Source organism: Colletotrichum paranaense (assembly GCF_030867605.1).
Source record: "Colletotrichum paranaense strain IMI 384185 chromosome Unknown Scaffold_5.1, whole genome shotgun sequence".
NCBI classification, from domain to species: domain Eukaryota; kingdom Fungi; phylum Ascomycota; class Sordariomycetes; order Glomerellales; family Glomerellaceae; genus Colletotrichum; species Colletotrichum paranaense.
In genome coordinates, this window is record NW_026848963.1 from 1,470,536 (window position 1) to 1,488,589 (window position 18,054).

At 53.9% G+C, this 18,054-nt stretch overlaps 6 protein-coding genes across 6 annotated transcripts; 2 read left to right on the plus strand and 4 right to left on the minus strand.

Moving 5' to 3' along the window:
* Positions 1–94: 94 nt before the first annotated feature.
* CPAR01_06841 (subtilase) lies at positions 95–3,027 on the minus strand (the record flags this gene model as incomplete). The annotated part of the gene is made up of 7 exons (XM_060491112.1): positions 95–224; positions 294–559; positions 622–709; positions 765–968; positions 1,022–2,471; positions 2,562–2,692; positions 2,918–3,027. The coding sequence occupies 7 exons, from the start codon at positions 3,025–3,027 to the stop codon at positions 95–97; spliced, it is 2,379 nt and encodes a 792-aa protein (XP_060349986.1).
* A 941-nt stretch (positions 3,028–3,968) lies between these two features.
* Positions 3,969–7,099, minus strand: CPAR01_06842 (glycosyltransferase family 20; the record flags this gene model as incomplete). The annotated part of the gene is made up of 3 exons (XM_060491113.1): positions 3,969–4,516; positions 4,578–6,522; positions 6,614–7,099. 3 exons carry the CDS (start codon positions 7,097–7,099, stop codon positions 3,969–3,971), a joined length of 2,979 nt encoding a protein of 992 aa, XP_060349987.1.
* Positions 7,100–11,167: 4,068 nt separating this feature from the next.
* Positions 11,168–11,535, plus strand: CPAR01_06843 (uncharacterized protein; the record flags this gene model as incomplete). The annotated part of the gene is made up of 2 exons (XM_060491114.1): positions 11,168–11,279; positions 11,321–11,535. Coding segments are annotated over 2 exons (327 nt in total), but the record flags the coding sequence as incomplete, so codon positions are not given.
* A 1,483-nt stretch (positions 11,536–13,018) lies between these two features.
* CPAR01_06844 (uncharacterized protein) lies at positions 13,019–13,699 on the plus strand (the record flags this gene model as incomplete). Its single annotated transcript, XM_060491115.1, has 1 exon — positions 13,019–13,699. The coding sequence occupies one exon, from the start codon at positions 13,019–13,021 to the stop codon at positions 13,697–13,699; it is 681 nt and encodes a 226-aa protein (XP_060349989.1).
* Positions 13,700–13,785: 86 nt separating this feature from the next.
* CPAR01_06845 (uncharacterized protein) lies at positions 13,786–15,815 on the minus strand (the record flags this gene model as incomplete). Its single annotated transcript, XM_060491116.1, has 8 exons — positions 13,786–13,940; positions 13,996–14,368; positions 14,422–14,914; positions 14,965–15,035; positions 15,102–15,231; positions 15,296–15,520; positions 15,586–15,662; positions 15,723–15,815. The coding sequence occupies 8 exons, from the start codon at positions 15,813–15,815 to the stop codon at positions 13,786–13,788; spliced, it is 1,617 nt and encodes a 538-aa protein (XP_060349990.1).
* An 861-nt stretch (positions 15,816–16,676) lies between these two features.
* Positions 16,677–17,860, minus strand: CPAR01_06846 (phytanoyl-CoA hydroxylase; the record flags this gene model as incomplete). The annotated part of the gene is made up of 3 exons (XM_060491117.1): positions 16,677–16,715; positions 16,766–17,542; positions 17,594–17,860. The coding sequence occupies 3 exons, from the start codon at positions 17,858–17,860 to the stop codon at positions 16,677–16,679; spliced, it is 1,083 nt and encodes a 360-aa protein (XP_060349991.1).
* Positions 17,861–18,054: the final 194 nt, after the last annotated feature.

Below are 18,054 nucleotides of genomic sequence, written 5' to 3' on the forward strand. Positions count from 1 at the left end.
TTACTACAAGGACTTGCCCAAGCCAACGATGCACCTATGGGAACTTCGGGACAGTAAATCATTCACAATATTCTTACGGAGAACGCCCAGCTTCTCACCAGAATCCCCTTCTATTGATCGTGCTGTTCCCAATTTTCGGCAAGACTGTGAACTTGGTCGTCAACCCCTTCCAGCTCTCACTTAGCTGGGGATCAGCAAATGGTAGCAGCACCGCAAACCTCATTCTGTTTCTAAGTCAGCATCGTTTGATCCAAGGCACATCATCTGCTGGGGACGGTGGTGTAAGAACTCACGTGTAATTGCCCGGTGCCATGACACTCCCGTCGCCCAACTTGCCAAACCAATAGTACGCTGTCGTAAACCCGCCCGTCGTCAGTGCGTTTCTCGCGACATCAGTCTCTGGAAACGAGAAAGTATCGCTGGCGTTGTGACGAGCGGGGTTGAAGCTCGACGTCTTACCGGCAGAGGCCCAGGATGTGGCTGCGCCGACGTAGCCTCGTTGTCCGGACACGGGAGGGTACTCCCAGTCTCGCGCCTCGTTAAAGCTGGATTCATAGATCTGGTGCTTTGGGTTAGTATTAAGCCGTACTGCCAAAGGGTTGGGTGTTGAAGTTGGCTTACATCCCACCGAACCTCTCTTGTGCCCCATTTGGCCTTCATGAACATCATGGGGAAGTCTTGTATACCACTGGCGAGTTCAAAGCTGAAGCTGTAGTTCAAGTCAGCTTCATGTACCAACTGGTCCATGGCCACATCACACTCACGTCGTTTTGTTACTATACGCGCTCGTCGACCTCAACCATGGGTATGTCCCATGGAAGGGACTTTCCATCTGCTTCTGCAAGTCGAAAGCCAACCCTTGGTAGGGAACGGATACAGTCTTCCCGTTGTCGCCCTTGACCAAGAGACGACCACCGTAGGCCGGGAGCGCTGTTTCGTTAACCCCCCCTGGCGCCTCAAAGATGAATCTAGGGAAGTTAGCCTCATCCTCAACATCCGTTCTTCAAATAAGAAAACTCACTCTGCTCGTCTCTCCTCTCCAGGACCCAACACAAATTCCTCCGGCACCGTAACCCTCGCCGAGATATTGCTAGGCACGATTTCTGGCCTATACTTGATCCTCGGCGTCTCTCCCGGATCACGTCCATCAAACGCCTTAAGCATCTCAACCCCAGCCCAGCTCTCAACCTCGAAGGTATACCTCACCGTCTGATTACCTCCGTTTCTGACCAGAACTCCTTGATTCGCGCGGAAGTTGGCAGTATCATTCAACCCAAACCTCGTCAGCTCCAAGCTCGTTCGATATCCAACAACCTTGGCCGCATCAACAAGCCCACCACCAACCTGCTGCGACGGCGCCCGATACGCCTGATCCGCATCGCCACTATACAACAACCACGGCAACGAGGCCCCCGTCGAGATGATCCTCATACTTAGGTCCCTCGCAAATCCCTTGCCGTGAATACTCCTTCCGCCATGCTTACAGATATACAACGCTGCAACACCAGCAACATAAGGTGTAGCCATACTCGTCCCAGACAGCAACACAAACTCATTATCATCCCCACCAGGCCACGTACTAAACACATCCGTCCCTGGCGCAGCAACATCAGGTTTGACAGACAAATCATATAACCCGCCCCAACTCGTGAAATACGACGGCCGCAGGATATCTCCTCCCGTCACCTCATCACGCTTCACCTCCGCACTCGCAACACTGAGCACATTCTCGCCCGAACTCCCCGTGCTGGCGTAATACGCCCCTCCGTTCCCCGAGTTCCCGGCGCCAATGGTGACGACCACGCCCTCAGCAGCGATCCGGCTCGCAACGACAGCCCAGGCATTACTCGCGAATCCCCCTCGACCGCCGATACTAGCAGTAATAACATCCATCCCATCCTCGTACGCGCGGAGGAACGCATCGATAATAGTCGCCTGATCCGTCCCATCACCCGGACCAAAGACTTTATACGAATACAAACTCGCATCAGGCGCAACACCAACCCACCCGGAAGAAACATCCTCCCCGGCAAGGATCCCCGCGACATGCGTCCCGTGCCCTTGCTCATCAGCCGGGTCCGCATCGGGCTTCTTCTCGGTGCCGACGACCCACCCGTCCCCGACGAGGTCCCGGCCGCCGGCAACCTTGAACCCGGGGCCAAAACCCGCGCCGAGGGCGGTGTGTTTGTACCATATGCCCGTATCGACGATGCCGACTTTCACGCCCTGCCCGCGGACGCCTTGTTGGTGGAGTTCATCGACGCCCGTGGCCCAGTGTACTGCGTGGGCTGCTGCCGCGGTAGGGTCGACTGCGACTTGGCGCTTGACGGGGGCGATGAGGTATGCCTGCATGTTGGGCCAGACGGCTACGATGCCTGGGAGGATGAGGAGGGATTCGAGGGTGTGGTTGTTTGTTTCTAGACTCGCGCCGGAGAAGAGTGGTGAGTCAAAGGTTTTGAGGACGCGGATTCCTGTGGAGGAGAGTTCGTCGCGTTTGGTTTTGGCGTGGGTGCCCTGTTGTTGGTCAGTCTTGAGGAATTAGTTAGAGATGGTGAGAGGACTTGCGCTGGCGAATTCGATGATGAAGCGGTGTGCTTCAATCTTTGGAGAGTCGTCGTCGGTGATGTCTTGAGCGGCGGCCTCGGCGACCCAGGCGAGGGCGGACAAGATCCAAAGGCAGCGCATCGTGGTTCTCGGCCAAGTTCTTCACATTTACCGTCACGAGTTTGCTGTAACTGGTGGCTGCATCTTGTCGAGTATAGAGACAGCGAGCATACCGACCTTTAAACCATCGCGACAACTCATCATACGCTTCTCTGCGCACAATTCGCAGTCTCCAGCAATGCGTATCAATTGCCCCGCATCTCATGCGAGCAAGGGTTCTGTAATGTGCTCGTTCTCTTTTTGATAATCCAACGTCGGACCAGGAAGCTCAAAGAGGGAGGTCGAAAGCGGTGATGGGTCCGATCTCGCTATGGCAGGATGTGCCAAGACAGCGCTGGGTATGGCTGATGAGATAATGAACATAATGAGTAAGATCGAGTCTTGACGTTGTCCATGATTATATCTACCTACTCGCGGCAGGTGGTCACGTCAGTCATCAAATCGCGAGGTGCTCATAGTGATGGATGAGGCCATGTTTGCTCACTACTGAGCATCAAGAATCGCATCTCCAGCCCCGAGAATCGTAGCATTCGCCAAGAGATCCACACGACTAGGATCTTGAACCTGCGAAAACGTGCTCTTGGGGAGTCACCGACATGCTATTCAATAATGCTCCGAGAGGCAACGAGTCCGTGGTGTTGTCAATCTGAGAGTTGCGAGTCTCTCTGTGTACACGATCAGGTTACTTTTTCGTCCAAACATTTCCAATTGAAAACAAGTGATTCGTCCGTCCCAACGGAGCAAACAAGCTTCAATTGAGTTTCGGCCATTCCGCCCGAGCGTATGCCAGGAACCGGGCTGTAGATCCGACGATCTCGAGCACAGCCGCTGTCAATGTGACGTTGTTTTCTGGGGCCGTTACACACACCATCTTGGAGCTGCTAAGACATGTGAATAAGACATGTGAAGAGGGGGGCATCACCAAGATCACTAGAAGCATCACATTGTCATCGCATTGAAGCGAATGTGCAGATATGAAGTCCAATGTGTAGGATAAGAATATAGTCTATATGCATCTAGCCCGTCTCTCTGGGCTGTTCCGCTCCCATGCTGAGCCCATGCATCATGCCTCGTATCAACCACCTCCCATGTTGCTCGATGACTTTTCGCTCTGTTCATCGGCGAGTGTGTCTGTGTCTGTGTGAATATCAAAACAGGTGAAAAAAAAAAGGCAAATACCGGCGGCTGAGGTAATGACACTAAAATCAAAGAATGCCGCTTTCTATCCATACTCCCGGCTGTATGACTCCCCCCCGCTGTATGCTCTTCTTCCCTCATCACAGCTTACTTGGCTTCTTCTTTAGTCACTTCTCCGACTCGGGAATGTGTCCCTCGACCGTGCTCAGAGCGGCCAAGTTGACCTGGCCAAAGTGCTCGTGAGCCTCGCCGCCGAGACCGACTCCCGCCAGCAACGCGACACACTCGACCACGTCCTCGGGCTCTAGCAGATGCCATCTCGCCAAAGTGACCTTTGTGCTGGCACCGACAGTGACGGTGAAGATGTGCTCGTGCTGGACCTCGGTGCCCGACAGGCCGTTGAGGGCGCGGAACATGTCCTCGTCGGTAAAGTCGTCGCCCAGGCAGAGGACGAATTCGACGGGGCCGGGGTGCTTCTCGGACGCGGGCGCCGAGTTGTAGGTGTGTACGAGGCGCTTCGCAATCTCGCCCTTGTTGATAAACGTCGGCCTGACCTCGAGATTGGCCTTGCCTGCCATTACCTCGACATCCCACTTTTGCGCCACTGTTGACTCGAGCTCCTTTTGGCACTCGCGGGCCATGTGGATGCCCTGCTCGGGGTCGGCAAGACGGTAGTGCCATGTGAGGGCGCAGCGCTTGCGCTCGACAAAGGAACCTTGTTCATGTTAGCAAATGTTCTCGTGATTTACTCGTCAATAAAGGCAATCCAAACATACCGGGCACTCTGTCGGTGAAGGACTGGAAGCAGGCCATGACCTCGGCTTGCCAGCCCATATCGAACTCGTCGGCAAGGTTGACCCACTCGTCGGAGCCGGGATTTTTCATGAAGCTGCCGTGCTCAGCGCTGAAACCAAGACCGGCAATGTGGCCAAGGTGCTGGGTGAGGAACTCTTGATCGCGGCCCGAGATGATCCAAACAGCGTTCTGCTCATCGCTGGCGAGGGCCTTGAGGGTCTGCAGGACGCGCTCGGAGGGGACGGCAGCGCTGGGCTCGCGGACGATGGGGGTAAGGGTACCGTCGTAGTCGAACATGAAGAGGCGCTTGCCGGCTTCACGGTAGGTCTTGAGGAGGGTGGCGCGGTCGAGGAGAGGGGTGGCGGCTACGTTCTTCTGGGTGCCGAGAACGTGGACGTGCTTGCGGATGAAGTTATCGATCCAGCTCTGGACGTTTCGGGTGGTGACGTGGTTGTAGAGGTTGGCCTGCATGTTCATGCGCTTCTCGGGCGTCATTGTGAGGGCGTTGTTGATCTCGACGGCGACACCGCTGAGGTCCCAGGGGTTAATGTGGATGGCGTCCTTAAGGCTACCGGCAGTACCGCTGAACTCTGAGAGGATGAGGGGGCCGTGACCCTCGCGCTGGCAGATGACATACTCCATGCTCGTAGTGTTCATGCCGTCACGGACCGAGGTGATGAGGCCAATGTCGGCGGCGCGGAGGAGAGCAAAGTACTCGTCCTGGCTGAGGTACTGGGGGTAGTGCTGGACGGGGGAGAAGCCCAGGCTGCCGTACATGCCGTTGATGCGCATGACGAGCTCGTTGACGCGGGTCGCGATGCGGGACTCGGAACCATCGTCGTCCTTTTCCTCCTCGATGCTGGTGGGGGAGGTGACCTGGATGAGGACGACCTTTTCGCGCCAGTCGGGGTACATTTCGAGGAAGCGCTCAAAAGCCTGGAGCTTCTGGGCGACACCGCGAACGGAATCGAGGCGGTCGCGACCGACAATAATCTTCTTGCCCTCGTACAGCTTCTTGAGAGCGTCGTACTTTCCGGTGACGGCGTCGGTCCAGGCGTACATTTCGCACTTGTCGGCGTTAATACCAATGGGGAAGACACCGACCTGCACGCGCGCACCGTAGGCATCGACACCGCCGCTATCCGATGGGAAGCCGAGGACGCGGGTACAGCAGCTGGAGAAGTGGCGCGAGTAGCTGTAGGACTGGAAACCGACGAGGTTGGAGCCGAGGACGCCCTCGAGAACCTCCTTGCGACGGGGCAGGCAGCGCAAGAACTCGGAGGAGGGGAAGGGCGAGTGGAGGAAGAAGGAGATGTTCATATTGGGGACGCGCTGGCGGAGCATGCTGGGCAGCAGCATGAGGTAGTAGTCGTGAACAATGACAATGTCGCCAGGCTTGTAGAGGTCGATGATGCGGTTGGCAAACTTTTGGTTCATGCGGTAGTAGTCGGCCCATTGCAAGCGCTCCTTGCGACCGTCGGTGGGCTCGTGCTGCTTGTAGTGGAAGAGGGTGTAGAGGTCGTGTTCGGCGTAGCGGCGCCAGCGGCTCTGGTCCTTGAGGAGAACGCCCGCTTCTTGCTGCTCGTCGTCGTCGCAGAGCCAGACGGGCACCGTCTTGATGGTCTTGCTGTGGGCGAGCTGGGTCTCGAGGCGGGCCTGGTCCTCCTTGGGAAGCCAGAGGCCCTCGCTGGGAGGCGGCGTGGGCAGGCGAGCATCGCCATCGATCGGGACGGGCGCGGAGAGGGTGTTGAGAGAGGAGAAGTGTACAGTCGTAGCGGGCGGGGTGCCGGGCGGCGAGAGGACGTCTTGGGGGGTATCGATCTCGCCGGTCCAGGCGACGACGGTGTGGTTCCAGGGGGTCTCGTCGGAAGAGAGGTAGGCAAAGGAGTCGAAGAGGGCGGATTGGCCGCGGCGCGCCTTTAATTCCTGTGATGGCGATGATGTCAGCGGGGTTGTCCTGGTGAAGGATCGCGAATTGAGGGGATTTTGAACAGCAGAGATAGAGACGTTAACTCACCCAGTCGGAACCTTTGCGGTACTTGAGGGAATGGGGAATGTTGAAGGTGGCCGAGATGATGTTGCCGCTCAGCTGCAGGTCTGGGTTGGCGCTGCGAATCTGGGAGAGGGACTCGCGACGGCCCATGGCGGCGAGGGTCATGCGCTTGAGGATGTCGCCGGGGCCTGGCGACGGAGGGACTTTGGAGGTATTTGAGGCAGCTGTGTTTGCGGGAGACGAAGTGGGATTGCTCGTGATGAAGTTGCCGCTCGTGGGAGGTTGTTGTTGAGAGGAAGTCTGGTGATGGTGGTGAGAGTCGTGGGTGGTGTAGTTGGAGGGAGGAAAGTAGCTGTTCCCGCTGGGCGATTGGGCGCGCGAGCTGTCGGCAGAGTTGTACGTGTGCTGGTGGATGCCCGGCGTCACGGCGTCCGACAGGGCGATGCTTCGCAGCACGGGGTTGGCGGGGTTGACGCCCGTCGACTCTGGCGCGGGGGAGTGTTGCTCCATGACTCGTCTTTTCTCTCTTCTTCAGTCTCTTTACACTGTTCCTTTCTCTGTTCTTTGCTGCTCTTCTCTCGAAAGAGGTGGGTGGTGGTGCTGAGTGTGGTGTGCCGGGGAACGTGTAGAGTTTGGCTTAGCGGCTGTCCCAAGGAACAGGGGGAGACGAGAAAGAGGCCGAGAGGGGGGACACGGGCAGAAGATTCAGACGAGCCTCAAGTGGGAAATGTCACCCTACGTATGACCAGGGTTGAGATGAAGTGAAGGTGGTGATGCTGCGTCTAGTCGTGGAGGAGAAGGCAAAGGTGTATGTAAAGATGAGAATGTGACGAAGGGAAGAAAAGTAAAAGGATGGATGGATGGAAAGAGCAAGCACGGAAGGACTAGAGGCTCAGAAAGTGACGGACAAAGACAGACTAAAAGACGACGGTTGACCGCTTGGAGGCTGGACCTGACTGAGCTGGGGCTGGACCGGGGGATCTGGAGACGCAAGACGGAATACGGGGGAGGGATGCAGCAATGGAGAGGAATACACCAGAGACAAGACCAGAGACAATAGCTACAGTCTTTACGGATAGTGTAGAGAGCAAGCAGAGCCGAGCCGAACATCCAGACCAAGACCAGACAGAGACCAGGGCAACACAGCAAGCAGTAAGCAACCAGACGATATTGTCAGTCAAGTTTGAAGCAACCGTATCTGATCTGATCTGATGGCAAACCAAACCAATCCAACGGTGAGTTCAGAGTGACGGGGGAGACGCAAGGTGACGGGGGTTCTGAGCCGGGGTACGGAGTTGAAGGAGGTGGATTCCAAGCCTGGATGGAACGTGTCTGTTGAATGCAAGCAATGCAAGCAATGGACAGAATAGAATGCCGCGTATGCCTCTTAGTGGGTATTCTCTCGCTCTTGGGATTTCCTCTTGATGTATTCTTGGTAATGGTAACAATAATAATAACGTTGGTGCTGTGATACAATAGAAGGGATTATTCAAAGTACCTTTCAGCAGTAAACACACGCAACAGATACTTAGTACCAGAGAGTACGACAGCTGCAGGACGCTTTGCTCCTATCCTCTCACTCTCTTCTCAAGTCTGCAACACTACCAGTATAGTGAGCATGGGTGGTGGGTGGATGGTCTTCTCCGGCCCAGGCCAGTCTCCAAGAAAAAGTCTCCAGAAAACACAAAAGAGCGACGCCAGGGATCGCAGACTGACAGACCACGGCCTGAGCACCGCAGAACCCACTGCTGCTTTCTCATGAGCTCAATGATTGGCCTTGGTGGATGATGCCAATGCCGCCGTATTGCTTGGTAGAGGCTTGTACCGTTGCGTCAGGGGCCTCTTTCTTCTTTCCCACTGTCTCTTCTTCTCTCTTCTCCTCGCTGCAACTAGGTGCTGGATGATGAGATCAGATTGATAATGGAAGAGACAATTCAACAAGAGTTGAGCATTTGAAGTAGTCGCCTAGCCGACTGTCCGTGTCTCGGAGCTGAAAAATAGTGGTGAGTACCCCAAATCGAGATGCTCAAAGTGTTGAATCGACAGCGACGGGCAGCACATGTCACTGCGGCCTCTACCGCTATTGTACTATTAGACAGTACTCCGTAGCGTCCACTGTCTATTTTGGTGCTGCATAATCCTGGCAGATGCTGGGACTCTAGAGGATACCGTGGTCAAGCTCTGGCGTCTTCCAGCTTGTTCCTCTCTGCGCCCAGAGCATTGCCCGACCAGGACTCGATAACTAGGTACCTGTCCGTACGTATGTACTGCGCAGAACATACCAGGAGACTCCAAGGAGAGAGATCAGAGATGGATCATGGAGGTGGGGGAGGGAAGAATCGTTCCGGGATTGGGCGTGGAGACAGACACAACCACGACCATCTTGACCAAGGTCTTGAACATGTAACAGACCAAGTGGAAATGGCTGCGTCATAAGTCTCTCCACACCCCTTCGATGCGGCGGGATACACCGAGAATACCTCCTCGCGACTCGCCCGTTACCTGGACTTAGTCCCCCCCCCCCTGCCAGGCCACTCGCCTGGTTCGGATGGGACGAATTGTGTATGGCGGGATTGGCTCAATGCTTTTGAAAAGGGGCCATCAGAAGCAAAAGATCCAATAACTGTTCTGTCATTGCCTCCGGTCTATCGAGTGCTCCATACTGTTCATCAGGGCCAGCTTTAGAGTACCGGTGCTGTCTATCTTGTCTTAAGTCCATGGTAATCGGAGATGGACCCGAGTTGATGGGCTCTTTGGATGGTGGGATGTGCCCTGGTCGATGCCGCTGTCTCTGTCTGCTCTAAGCTCCGTGCTTTGTGACACCTTGCATTGCTTGCCGTTGTCTGTGTGCCCTATGATGTCTTTGTGATGCAACCCAAATTGCATCTCTCAAAAATCCCAATTGTTCGGACCCTCCAACAAGTCTTCAACAATTACAGTGTAGAAACATGGAAACATGGAAAAATCTCGGTGGGAAATGGGATACGGTCCAAGTACGTAAAAGCATTCAGGGGATCGGAAAGAATCAAACAAAAAAGATACAATAATTGACTCAAAACAACACCATAGCGGGATTGAGTAATGATCCTTCCACCCGTCCATAGCCCACAACCTTCTCGGCCCTCACCAGTTGATTGGATCTTGCACTAGCAGCATCCAGACAACACATTGTGAGCCGAGAAAAGGACGCCAGGCTACAACTAAGCAATTCATCATCTCGTGGCGTGAGCTGAGCTGAGCCCACTGGAACTGGCCGCTGGACTGACAGACCGGACACCATCCTATTCTCTACCAGCCTACTGCGGTACTAAACCCGCGGCTGATCCCCAACTGAAGCCATCCCCGACACCGTCTGATAGTGCCCGCCCTGCTGGGAGAGCCACGTTGAGCTGCCGCCGCGGTCATCCCGGATGGCGCAGACACCATCAGAACACGATAACAGAGCCGCCGTAAATTCGGGTCAAACATTGCTTGATGCAAAGGACTCTACACTACCTGTAAACTCTGGAAAGTTATGACCCACCTGACGTAATTCGAGGTAATTATTTGCCCCCTATTCTGCTACTCAGTGGCCAGTGCCAAAATAGTGACTCGAGTGAGGCTCTCTATGGATACTCTGTACTCTGCAATAAAGTTGCCTCAAAGCTGAAGCGTACTTTGTGTACAGACTTCGGTAACCGTAACGTTTCCCGTGCGTGTTCCGGCCTCGGGGTTGATAACTCTAACCGCCTGCTCTGCTCTGTTTTGGTTTCCGAAAAGACGGTGAGCGGCGCGGAATGCGGGCTAGGACGCCTTGAGCGACGAAACAACTGGCTTCCCTCAAGCTGGCTGCTGCAATGCGACTCCGACTTGCACTGGACTGACTGATGCGTTTCAAAAGGCAAAGGCAGACCACAAAGTCTGGTCTATCTCTATCAGGCCACGTCGGACGGCACAGAGACCAAGTGAGATCGTGACCGGATGCAACCACTCACCTACTGAGTTTAATTCAGAGCTGCAGAGGAATAGACTCGCTCGGAACTGTGAATGCTGTGTATAGAATGGTGATCCAATTCTGCCCATTCCGGGGCCATCATCAAGCACGCTGGGTTCCACCGCCTTTTTAAACGTCCTCCCCAATATGCAACTCGCGTTTCCAGTGACCACGGCTTGGCTCATGGATGAGCAATGACTGGATGGCTTGACGAGAAACGTGCTTCGAGACGGGTCAACTCTCTTCATTCCATGCATGAGAGTCATCGACGAAGTAGACTCCAACAGAACCACTAGACCAACAACGGCTGGGCAACCATGACTTCTTGCAGCCTGCAGAATGCAGAATGCAGACTACGGCGCCTGGAGATGCCATCATGCACCCTCGGCCAATTCCCTCTTCACCTGCATTACCTATCGCCCGCCGGCCTCGCTCCGTTCCCTCTCCAGAAACAGGAACCCGCATAGGTCATTACCGGATGGTCCAGTGGAAGAGGAGCACGTCCATCCCTATGTCATCGGATCAGGCTCACAATTGTGATACCCAGTACCTTAGGAGGATCTCTTATCAGCCTTTATGATCTGTATCGAGTTGGAACTTTGCCATGGCACAGACAGCTGGAGCTTCAGAGTTTTGGAACGCAACTGACGAGTGGCCCCTCCCCCTCATCTCGTCGTCCAGAATTCAGTCAAGAAGCCGCAAACGAGATAAAAGTCTGTACAGATTTAGACATGCAACTCTTTTGCTTCACTTCCTAGTGCGTTACGGCCCGCAGACGACGACGTCTAGACCGGTCTCAAAGCTCTTCGCGCTCTGCCCAGCATATCCACAAACCCCATGGGTCTGCTATCTCGTCCTCCCCATATCTTCATCCCATCTTCACTCCTCGTCGGGCATAGACCCAGCTTCCACCAAGCTACGCCGAGAGGTTGGGTTCCCGTCTCTCTCGGCCACTCTCTCTATTACGCTATAGTGCTCATGGCTGCACTATCCGACGCTCTCTAAAGCAGCTTCACCAGTGACCGCCCAATCCATCACATTAGGCTGAACGGCATCGCACAACATCTGAGCCATTTTCCTTCTCTTCTGCCACTCTACGGCACCCAATGCCACCGGCTCTGCCCGAAAGTCGATGCAGGGACGTAGTCCTCCGTCTGATCTCGACGCCCGATACAACTGCTACTGCATGCGACCACAGATAAGGCCTTCTTTTGGCCCGAACAGCGGGAGAATCTCCCCGCCACCAGGCCAGGCACATGGCGCCAATCCCGCCTCTCTAGTGGCTGTTGCTGTATCACTTCCATATTCGCATCGTGGGCGAAGAGTCCCGAAAAGGCCAGCCACGTTTCCTCATCGTCGGGGGCATGGTAGTTCAAGCCTGATTGCGTGCATCTTTGGTCCCGACAGCGCCATTTAGGAGCACTCTTACTGGTTGCCGTACGTGATCTTTCGGGTGATCGCGCCGAGAGTACATGATCTTGCGAGAGGTTCTCGCAAGTGGTGGAACTTTGCACTCTTCAACCACGATTGATCTCGACTCTACGCGCCATTTGCAGCCCGTTGTGAATGCCTATACTCTAATCAAGATCGTTACTGGACTCATGTGCTTCTATGGTTTGATCGCATCATAACCGCGTCATATCAATGATCCATGTTGCATATTGACACTTCTGGTAACCTTCTCGGTGAGCTAACCTGGTCTTGAAAACGAGTGGTGTTCTCAGAATATCCAGTTAGCATATCGTGAGCTTCCCCAGTAACATACTCGCAAACCCATGATATGTCACTCATCCCGATCTTTTACTATCAACGTGCGAGTACTCGATACTGTCTTTCTAACCAAGCCCCGACCTTCTTAGTTGCCCTCTTCGATTGAGCCGAGGTTTATATGAGCCCCCACAGCGATTGTGCACTCTCGCAGGGTTTGACTTGCGCTTTTTGAGGCTATCCCCATCACGGAAAATGTGCCTTTTCCCTTCATTGCGCGGCCCAACTTGTGACTAGGATTGATGGTCTCTTCATTTGTTCATTGTCGCCACTTTGAAGAGGGAAGACCAAACGTTCCACGTCGCAATCAACGAACAAGTACGGAAGTCCCTTCTTCTAGGCAGCCGTCTGACTGTCGCATTTTGTTGCCGTCCTGCCCGGGTTGGACACTTCCCCTGACGATAAGACTCACTCTCTGAAGAATTGCCAAATCACATCCAAGCCTGGTGTTAAGCCCAGCAAGGATTTTCGTCAGCGAATGTAGCTACGTAAGCATGAGAGATTGACCATTTACATCAACCCCGCGCTGACTGTCGCTTCAAGGGCGTCAATTCTCCCATCCTCTTTGATCAAGTACGTGAAGTAAAGACACCTTATAGCACGAGTGAGTGTAGCACTTCAGTCGACATGGAAACATCGTTACTTACAAATAATAGCACACAAATCCAACAGACAACTGAGCTTTCATCATGTCATCCCCTACAATCACTCTCTACTACAGACCCGGCTCATGCTCCCTCGTAGCCCACGCACTCCTCTACCACCTCGACATTCCCTTCAAGACCGTCAAATTGAGACCCAACGCCGAAAAGCGCTTCGAGGCCGCAGACGGCAGCTTCACGCACGAGGACTACTGCAAAATCAATCCCTCAGGCTACGTCCCGGCCCTCGTCCTCGACAGCGGCGAAGTCATCACAGAGCTCCCGGCCGTCCTGACCTACATCGCGTGCATCGCCCCGCCCGAGCAAACCGAAAAGTTCCTGGGCTCCAGTGCCCTCAACCGCGCAAAGGTGAATGAGTGGACTAACTGGCTGAGCGGGACGTTCCTCGGCGCGAGTCTCGCGGCGTGTGCGAGGCCGTACCGGTTCACTGACGGTGAGGAGGCTCGCAAGGCGGTTGCGGAGAAGGGGTGGGAGCATATCCTGGAGTGCTTCGAAAGAATTGAGTCCAGGCTGGAAGGGCGTGAATGGGCTGTAGGTGACGACTTGACGGTGGTTGACATGTATATGTATTATTTCCGGCGGTCGGCAGTGTACATGACCGACTTGGGCGAATATCCCAACTTTGAGCGCTTGCAAAAGAAGGTGGAGAAGTTGGCTGGGATTCAGAAAGTGTTGGAAGTGGAAGAGCTTAAGCCAGTCTTCGAGTGAAGGAATCATATTGATGATACATCTCATTGTCATGATGAATAACTTTCATTGCATTAGCTGCCCTACGAACGTGAACACACATTGGCTCAAACAACTTCAACATGCTCAGCATCCTTCTTATCCATCGCCCTTTCCTCACTCGTGCTATCTCTGGAGCTCAGTTGGGATCTCTTTCTCCAGATGAGCTTGTCTTTCAACGAATCGTTTTCAAATAGCTCATCCATCTTCTCCAATGCAAGGCCTGTGAAAGATTAGTATCACATATTCAACTCAACCAAGGTCATCGTCAAACTCACCGGCAGTCTCGGGCACAAAGAACCACGCAAATACCACCATGATGAAGCAGAATGTGCCGTACACAAAGTACGTCCCGAACCCGCCCTCACCGAGCGTGGCAAACATGCTCGGTGTGGCCTTAGCGACAACAAAGTTGAAGAGCCACTGGCTTGCTGTCGCCATGCCCATCATGACGGCGCGGAGGCGGGCCGGAGGGATCTCGGAGCTGTACGTCCATACGACAGGGCCCCATCCGAACTGGTACGTGGCAGCGAATATGTAGATGGCTACCAGAGCGACGTAACCCGGAGCGGTGACGGGCTCGCCGGCGATGGGCGGGTCAAAGCGGATGTAGAAGCCAACGTAGAAGAGAGCGATTCCCTTTAGAAAGTGCTTTGTTAGTACGTAGCTCCATGTTGGCATTTGTATCTGGTGCTCTGGCTTACCTGAACGATTCCAGTCCAGAGCAGACTCTTCCTTCGGCCGAGCGAGTCCGTGACGAATACGATGAAGACGGTACAGGCAACCATCTTGACAATACCATACACGCCAGTCGCAAAGAGCCCGGTCGAAGATCCCGTCAAGCCGACACTGGCGAAAATTCGACTTGAGTAGTATGTCATTGCATTGGTACCTGTGAGGTTGCTCCACATCATGAGTGTGATGCACAGCATGCTGCGTCTGCGGTAGGACTTGACAGTGAAGGCCTCCTTCAGGAGCGTGAAGTGATTGGCGTTGAGGGAGAGGGCCCTCTCTTCCTCGAGTTGCCGGGAGATGCCCTCCATCTCTTGCTGGATGTATGGATGATCGGCCGGTAGATTTTGGAGCTTTGCGAGAACCGCCAGTGCTTTGTCGGGAGATCGCTGGGCAAGGAAACGAGGAGATTCATTGGCGAGAAGCATGCCGATGAAGAGGATGACGGCCGGGAATGCTTGGAGTCTGGGGGTTGTCAGAGGATGTACTTGTCCATGTCAAGATGTAGTGCTTACGAGAGTGGAATGATGTATTGTGTATGGCCTTTGATGTGGAGGAGCGAGCCATAGTTGATCCAGAATGCAAGCTAATCGACATTCACATTAGCATCAAGGTCCATTTGCATACGCATCGTAGGCAAGGGTGGACCAACTGTCAGTCCAGTCACAATGCTGAGCTGGTATAGCCCAGTGAGGAGACCTCTGATACCCCGCGGTGCGTTCTCGGAGACGTAAAGCGGGTTGACAGATGAAGCAATTCCGATCGCGATTCCGGCAACAAGTCTATGAGATGAGTTAATTCTCCAGCGCCGAGACTTTTGTATTGCATTATGTATCGTCTGCTTACCTGCCCACGTACATGGCTTCGATATGGCCGCTCGCGGCGGCTTGAAGTGCCACCCCGATAAAAACAAGTATTGAGGCGATGATGAGAGAGAATCGTCGACCGACCCTGTTGGCGAGCCAAGTCGACAATAAGGCACCCGCGAAAGCTCCGGCTTGGATGACAGAAACGATGTTGGACTCAAGGTTTGCTAGGACGGTCTTGGGTTGATTCTCGAGGCCGTATTGCCTAGAGGGGCGCATCGTCAGCAAAGAAATAGGAATTCAAGACTGTGGCGATCACCGGCAACTCACTTCTTGAATGTGTCCATAGTCAAGACACCTCCAATGATGCCCATATCCATACCAAATAGGAGGGCACCGCCGCAAGCCTATGGGTGATCTCTGTAAGTGCCTTGCCATCTTTGGGCCGTTGAGTAGAAGTAACTTACGACTAAGCTGATGAGAATGACCCGGGCATTGTATATCTCGGGAGGATCGTTTCTTGTCGCTTCATTGCGAACGATCTTCTGCAAGATGCCCATCGTGATTGTGCTTCCGGTCCAAAGATGCAGTTGCCAGTTCTAAAGCCCGGCTGATGTATGTTTCGTCTCATTGAATGCGAAGAATCATGTTCGGATGGCCTAAATAAGTACTTTGAGACTCTTCGTACTGCGTATTCGCATCCTGTCATGTCAACACTCCCGCTCGACGTCCACGGCAATAGACGGAGGTCACTGGCATGGACCTCGGGGCAAAATCCGAGGCAGCGCGCCCTACTGCACCCATTTATTACCCCAGCCCTTCACCCCGCAACCCCAAATCCGGGGTACTGGGGAAGGGTCTACAGGGAAACAGGGGGTCACGTCCTGAAAGCTCCAGAGACACGTCGGGTGTTGGCGCCTACAGCGAGTCAGAATCTAGTTGATGACTAGGTAACTTAGCGTCGGCTGTAGATGGACGTGGCGTGCCACGCGAGGACGACTTGGAAGACCTTGTTTAGCGTTCTCCTGCGTGGAGCATATCTGGGTGTAGGACTAAATGAGCGGCTTGGGAAACTTGGTCCCAGAGCTGAGGTATGCTGGCGACGGCAAATGTAGCAAGGAATCAAGTAGTAACCCAGATACCAGGTTGTACCGACCACAAGGCCTTCAATCGCAGTCCAAGAAACCACTACGATGGTGACTCTGTTGAGGATACGTTTTGCCCAGAAGGGTACAATTGATTGAACATGCGCTTTGCGACTTGAGCTCCCTTACAGTGGGAGATGCATCGACATGAGTGGGCAAAGAGTTCAAGAGCACAAGATCGCATGGATGATGTCAAATTGTTATGCTAGAGAGCAATGCCCAAAAAGTAGTTTACATGTTGTGAGCTTCTACAGTGCCCTCCTCCAAACCCAATGTTTACAATCCATCAAGCGGCTTATATACCTTCATCCAGCGCTGTGGCGTGTTAGTCGCGGTCGCGATCACGGGGGGTTCGGAGAGCTCACCCTATCATAAGGTTTCTCGGGATCAACGAATCGCAGATCCGTAGCCAGACGGATTCTCGAGTCGGGATCCTTGTTCTTGCAGCTTGCATGCACCATGTAAGGGTTGTGGAAGATGACATCTCCAGTTTCATACTCGGCAATCAGCCATTTCCTCTTCGTCTCCTTCCCATAAGACACAGTGTCTCTGCTCAGAAAGCCGCCGTCATTCATGTTCTTATTGAAGGCGCTCACCCTTTCCTCGTCGGTAAGATTATGAGAATGCGCAGCAAAGTCATCTTCAGTCTTCATACCAATGTCGGTCGAACCTTCGAGGTACATCAAGCCGCCTCCCTCGAGCGACACGGGTCCAATAGGAACCCATGCAGTCAAGCTTGTCGGCGGTCCAGCTCGGAGATACATTTGATCAAAATGTACGGGCGTAAGCTCACTGTTGGGGACGAAGGCGCGAAGCATCGTTCGCTGGAGCATGTGCGGGGATGGCCAGTTGGTGAAGCGACTGACGAACTCGCGGAGCTCTGGGAACTTGCAGAAGTTGACGTAAAAGTCGGCTTCGTGCGCAGTGACCATAAGCTCGGCGTACTTGTCGCTTTCGGCGTCATCTTTCAATCCGAACAAGCGACGGAGATTTCCGGGTGGGAGGTATTTGCGAGTGTCCTTTCCTGAAAATGTGCCGTTGACTGGCTCACTACCTGGTTTAAGGAGGCCGCTTGGGCTCATATGGTCGAAGTAAGCTCGGCGACATTCGAGGACGGGTTCGTGTGGAAGAAGGTTCTTGATCTAATCATTGTTAGCAAACCTGAGCTGACTTTCAGCACCGTCATAACTCACAAAAAGGTACCCATCACGTTCGAAGCGTTCTCGCATTATATCAATGGGGGTATTAGCAGCAGTCGGTTGAAGATAGCCGATGGTTGTGGGATCCATAGGGCCAAAGTTGGACTCCAGACTGAGGGTCTCTGGATTGGCAGGATAATAGGTGCCGTAGATATCTTCTGTAGAGTTGGCGGGTGCATTCTTGCTTGGCTTCAGCTTCTCCTGAGGCAGGGTCGCTGGGACCAAGGTTGGAGATTCGGACTGAAGGATCCCGGGAGCCATAATGAGAGTAGAGATTGAGTGAAAGTAATGGATTCGTAGATTTTGAGAGTTGTCGTCGTGAAATCTTCTAAGATCTTTCAAACTAGGTAGATTACAGAACAACCAAGTCGAACAAGGGTCGGAGGATGCCTCGACTTGGATCCATACTGTTCTTTATAATAGACAACTCGTCGGCAGGCCAATCGGAGCACCGG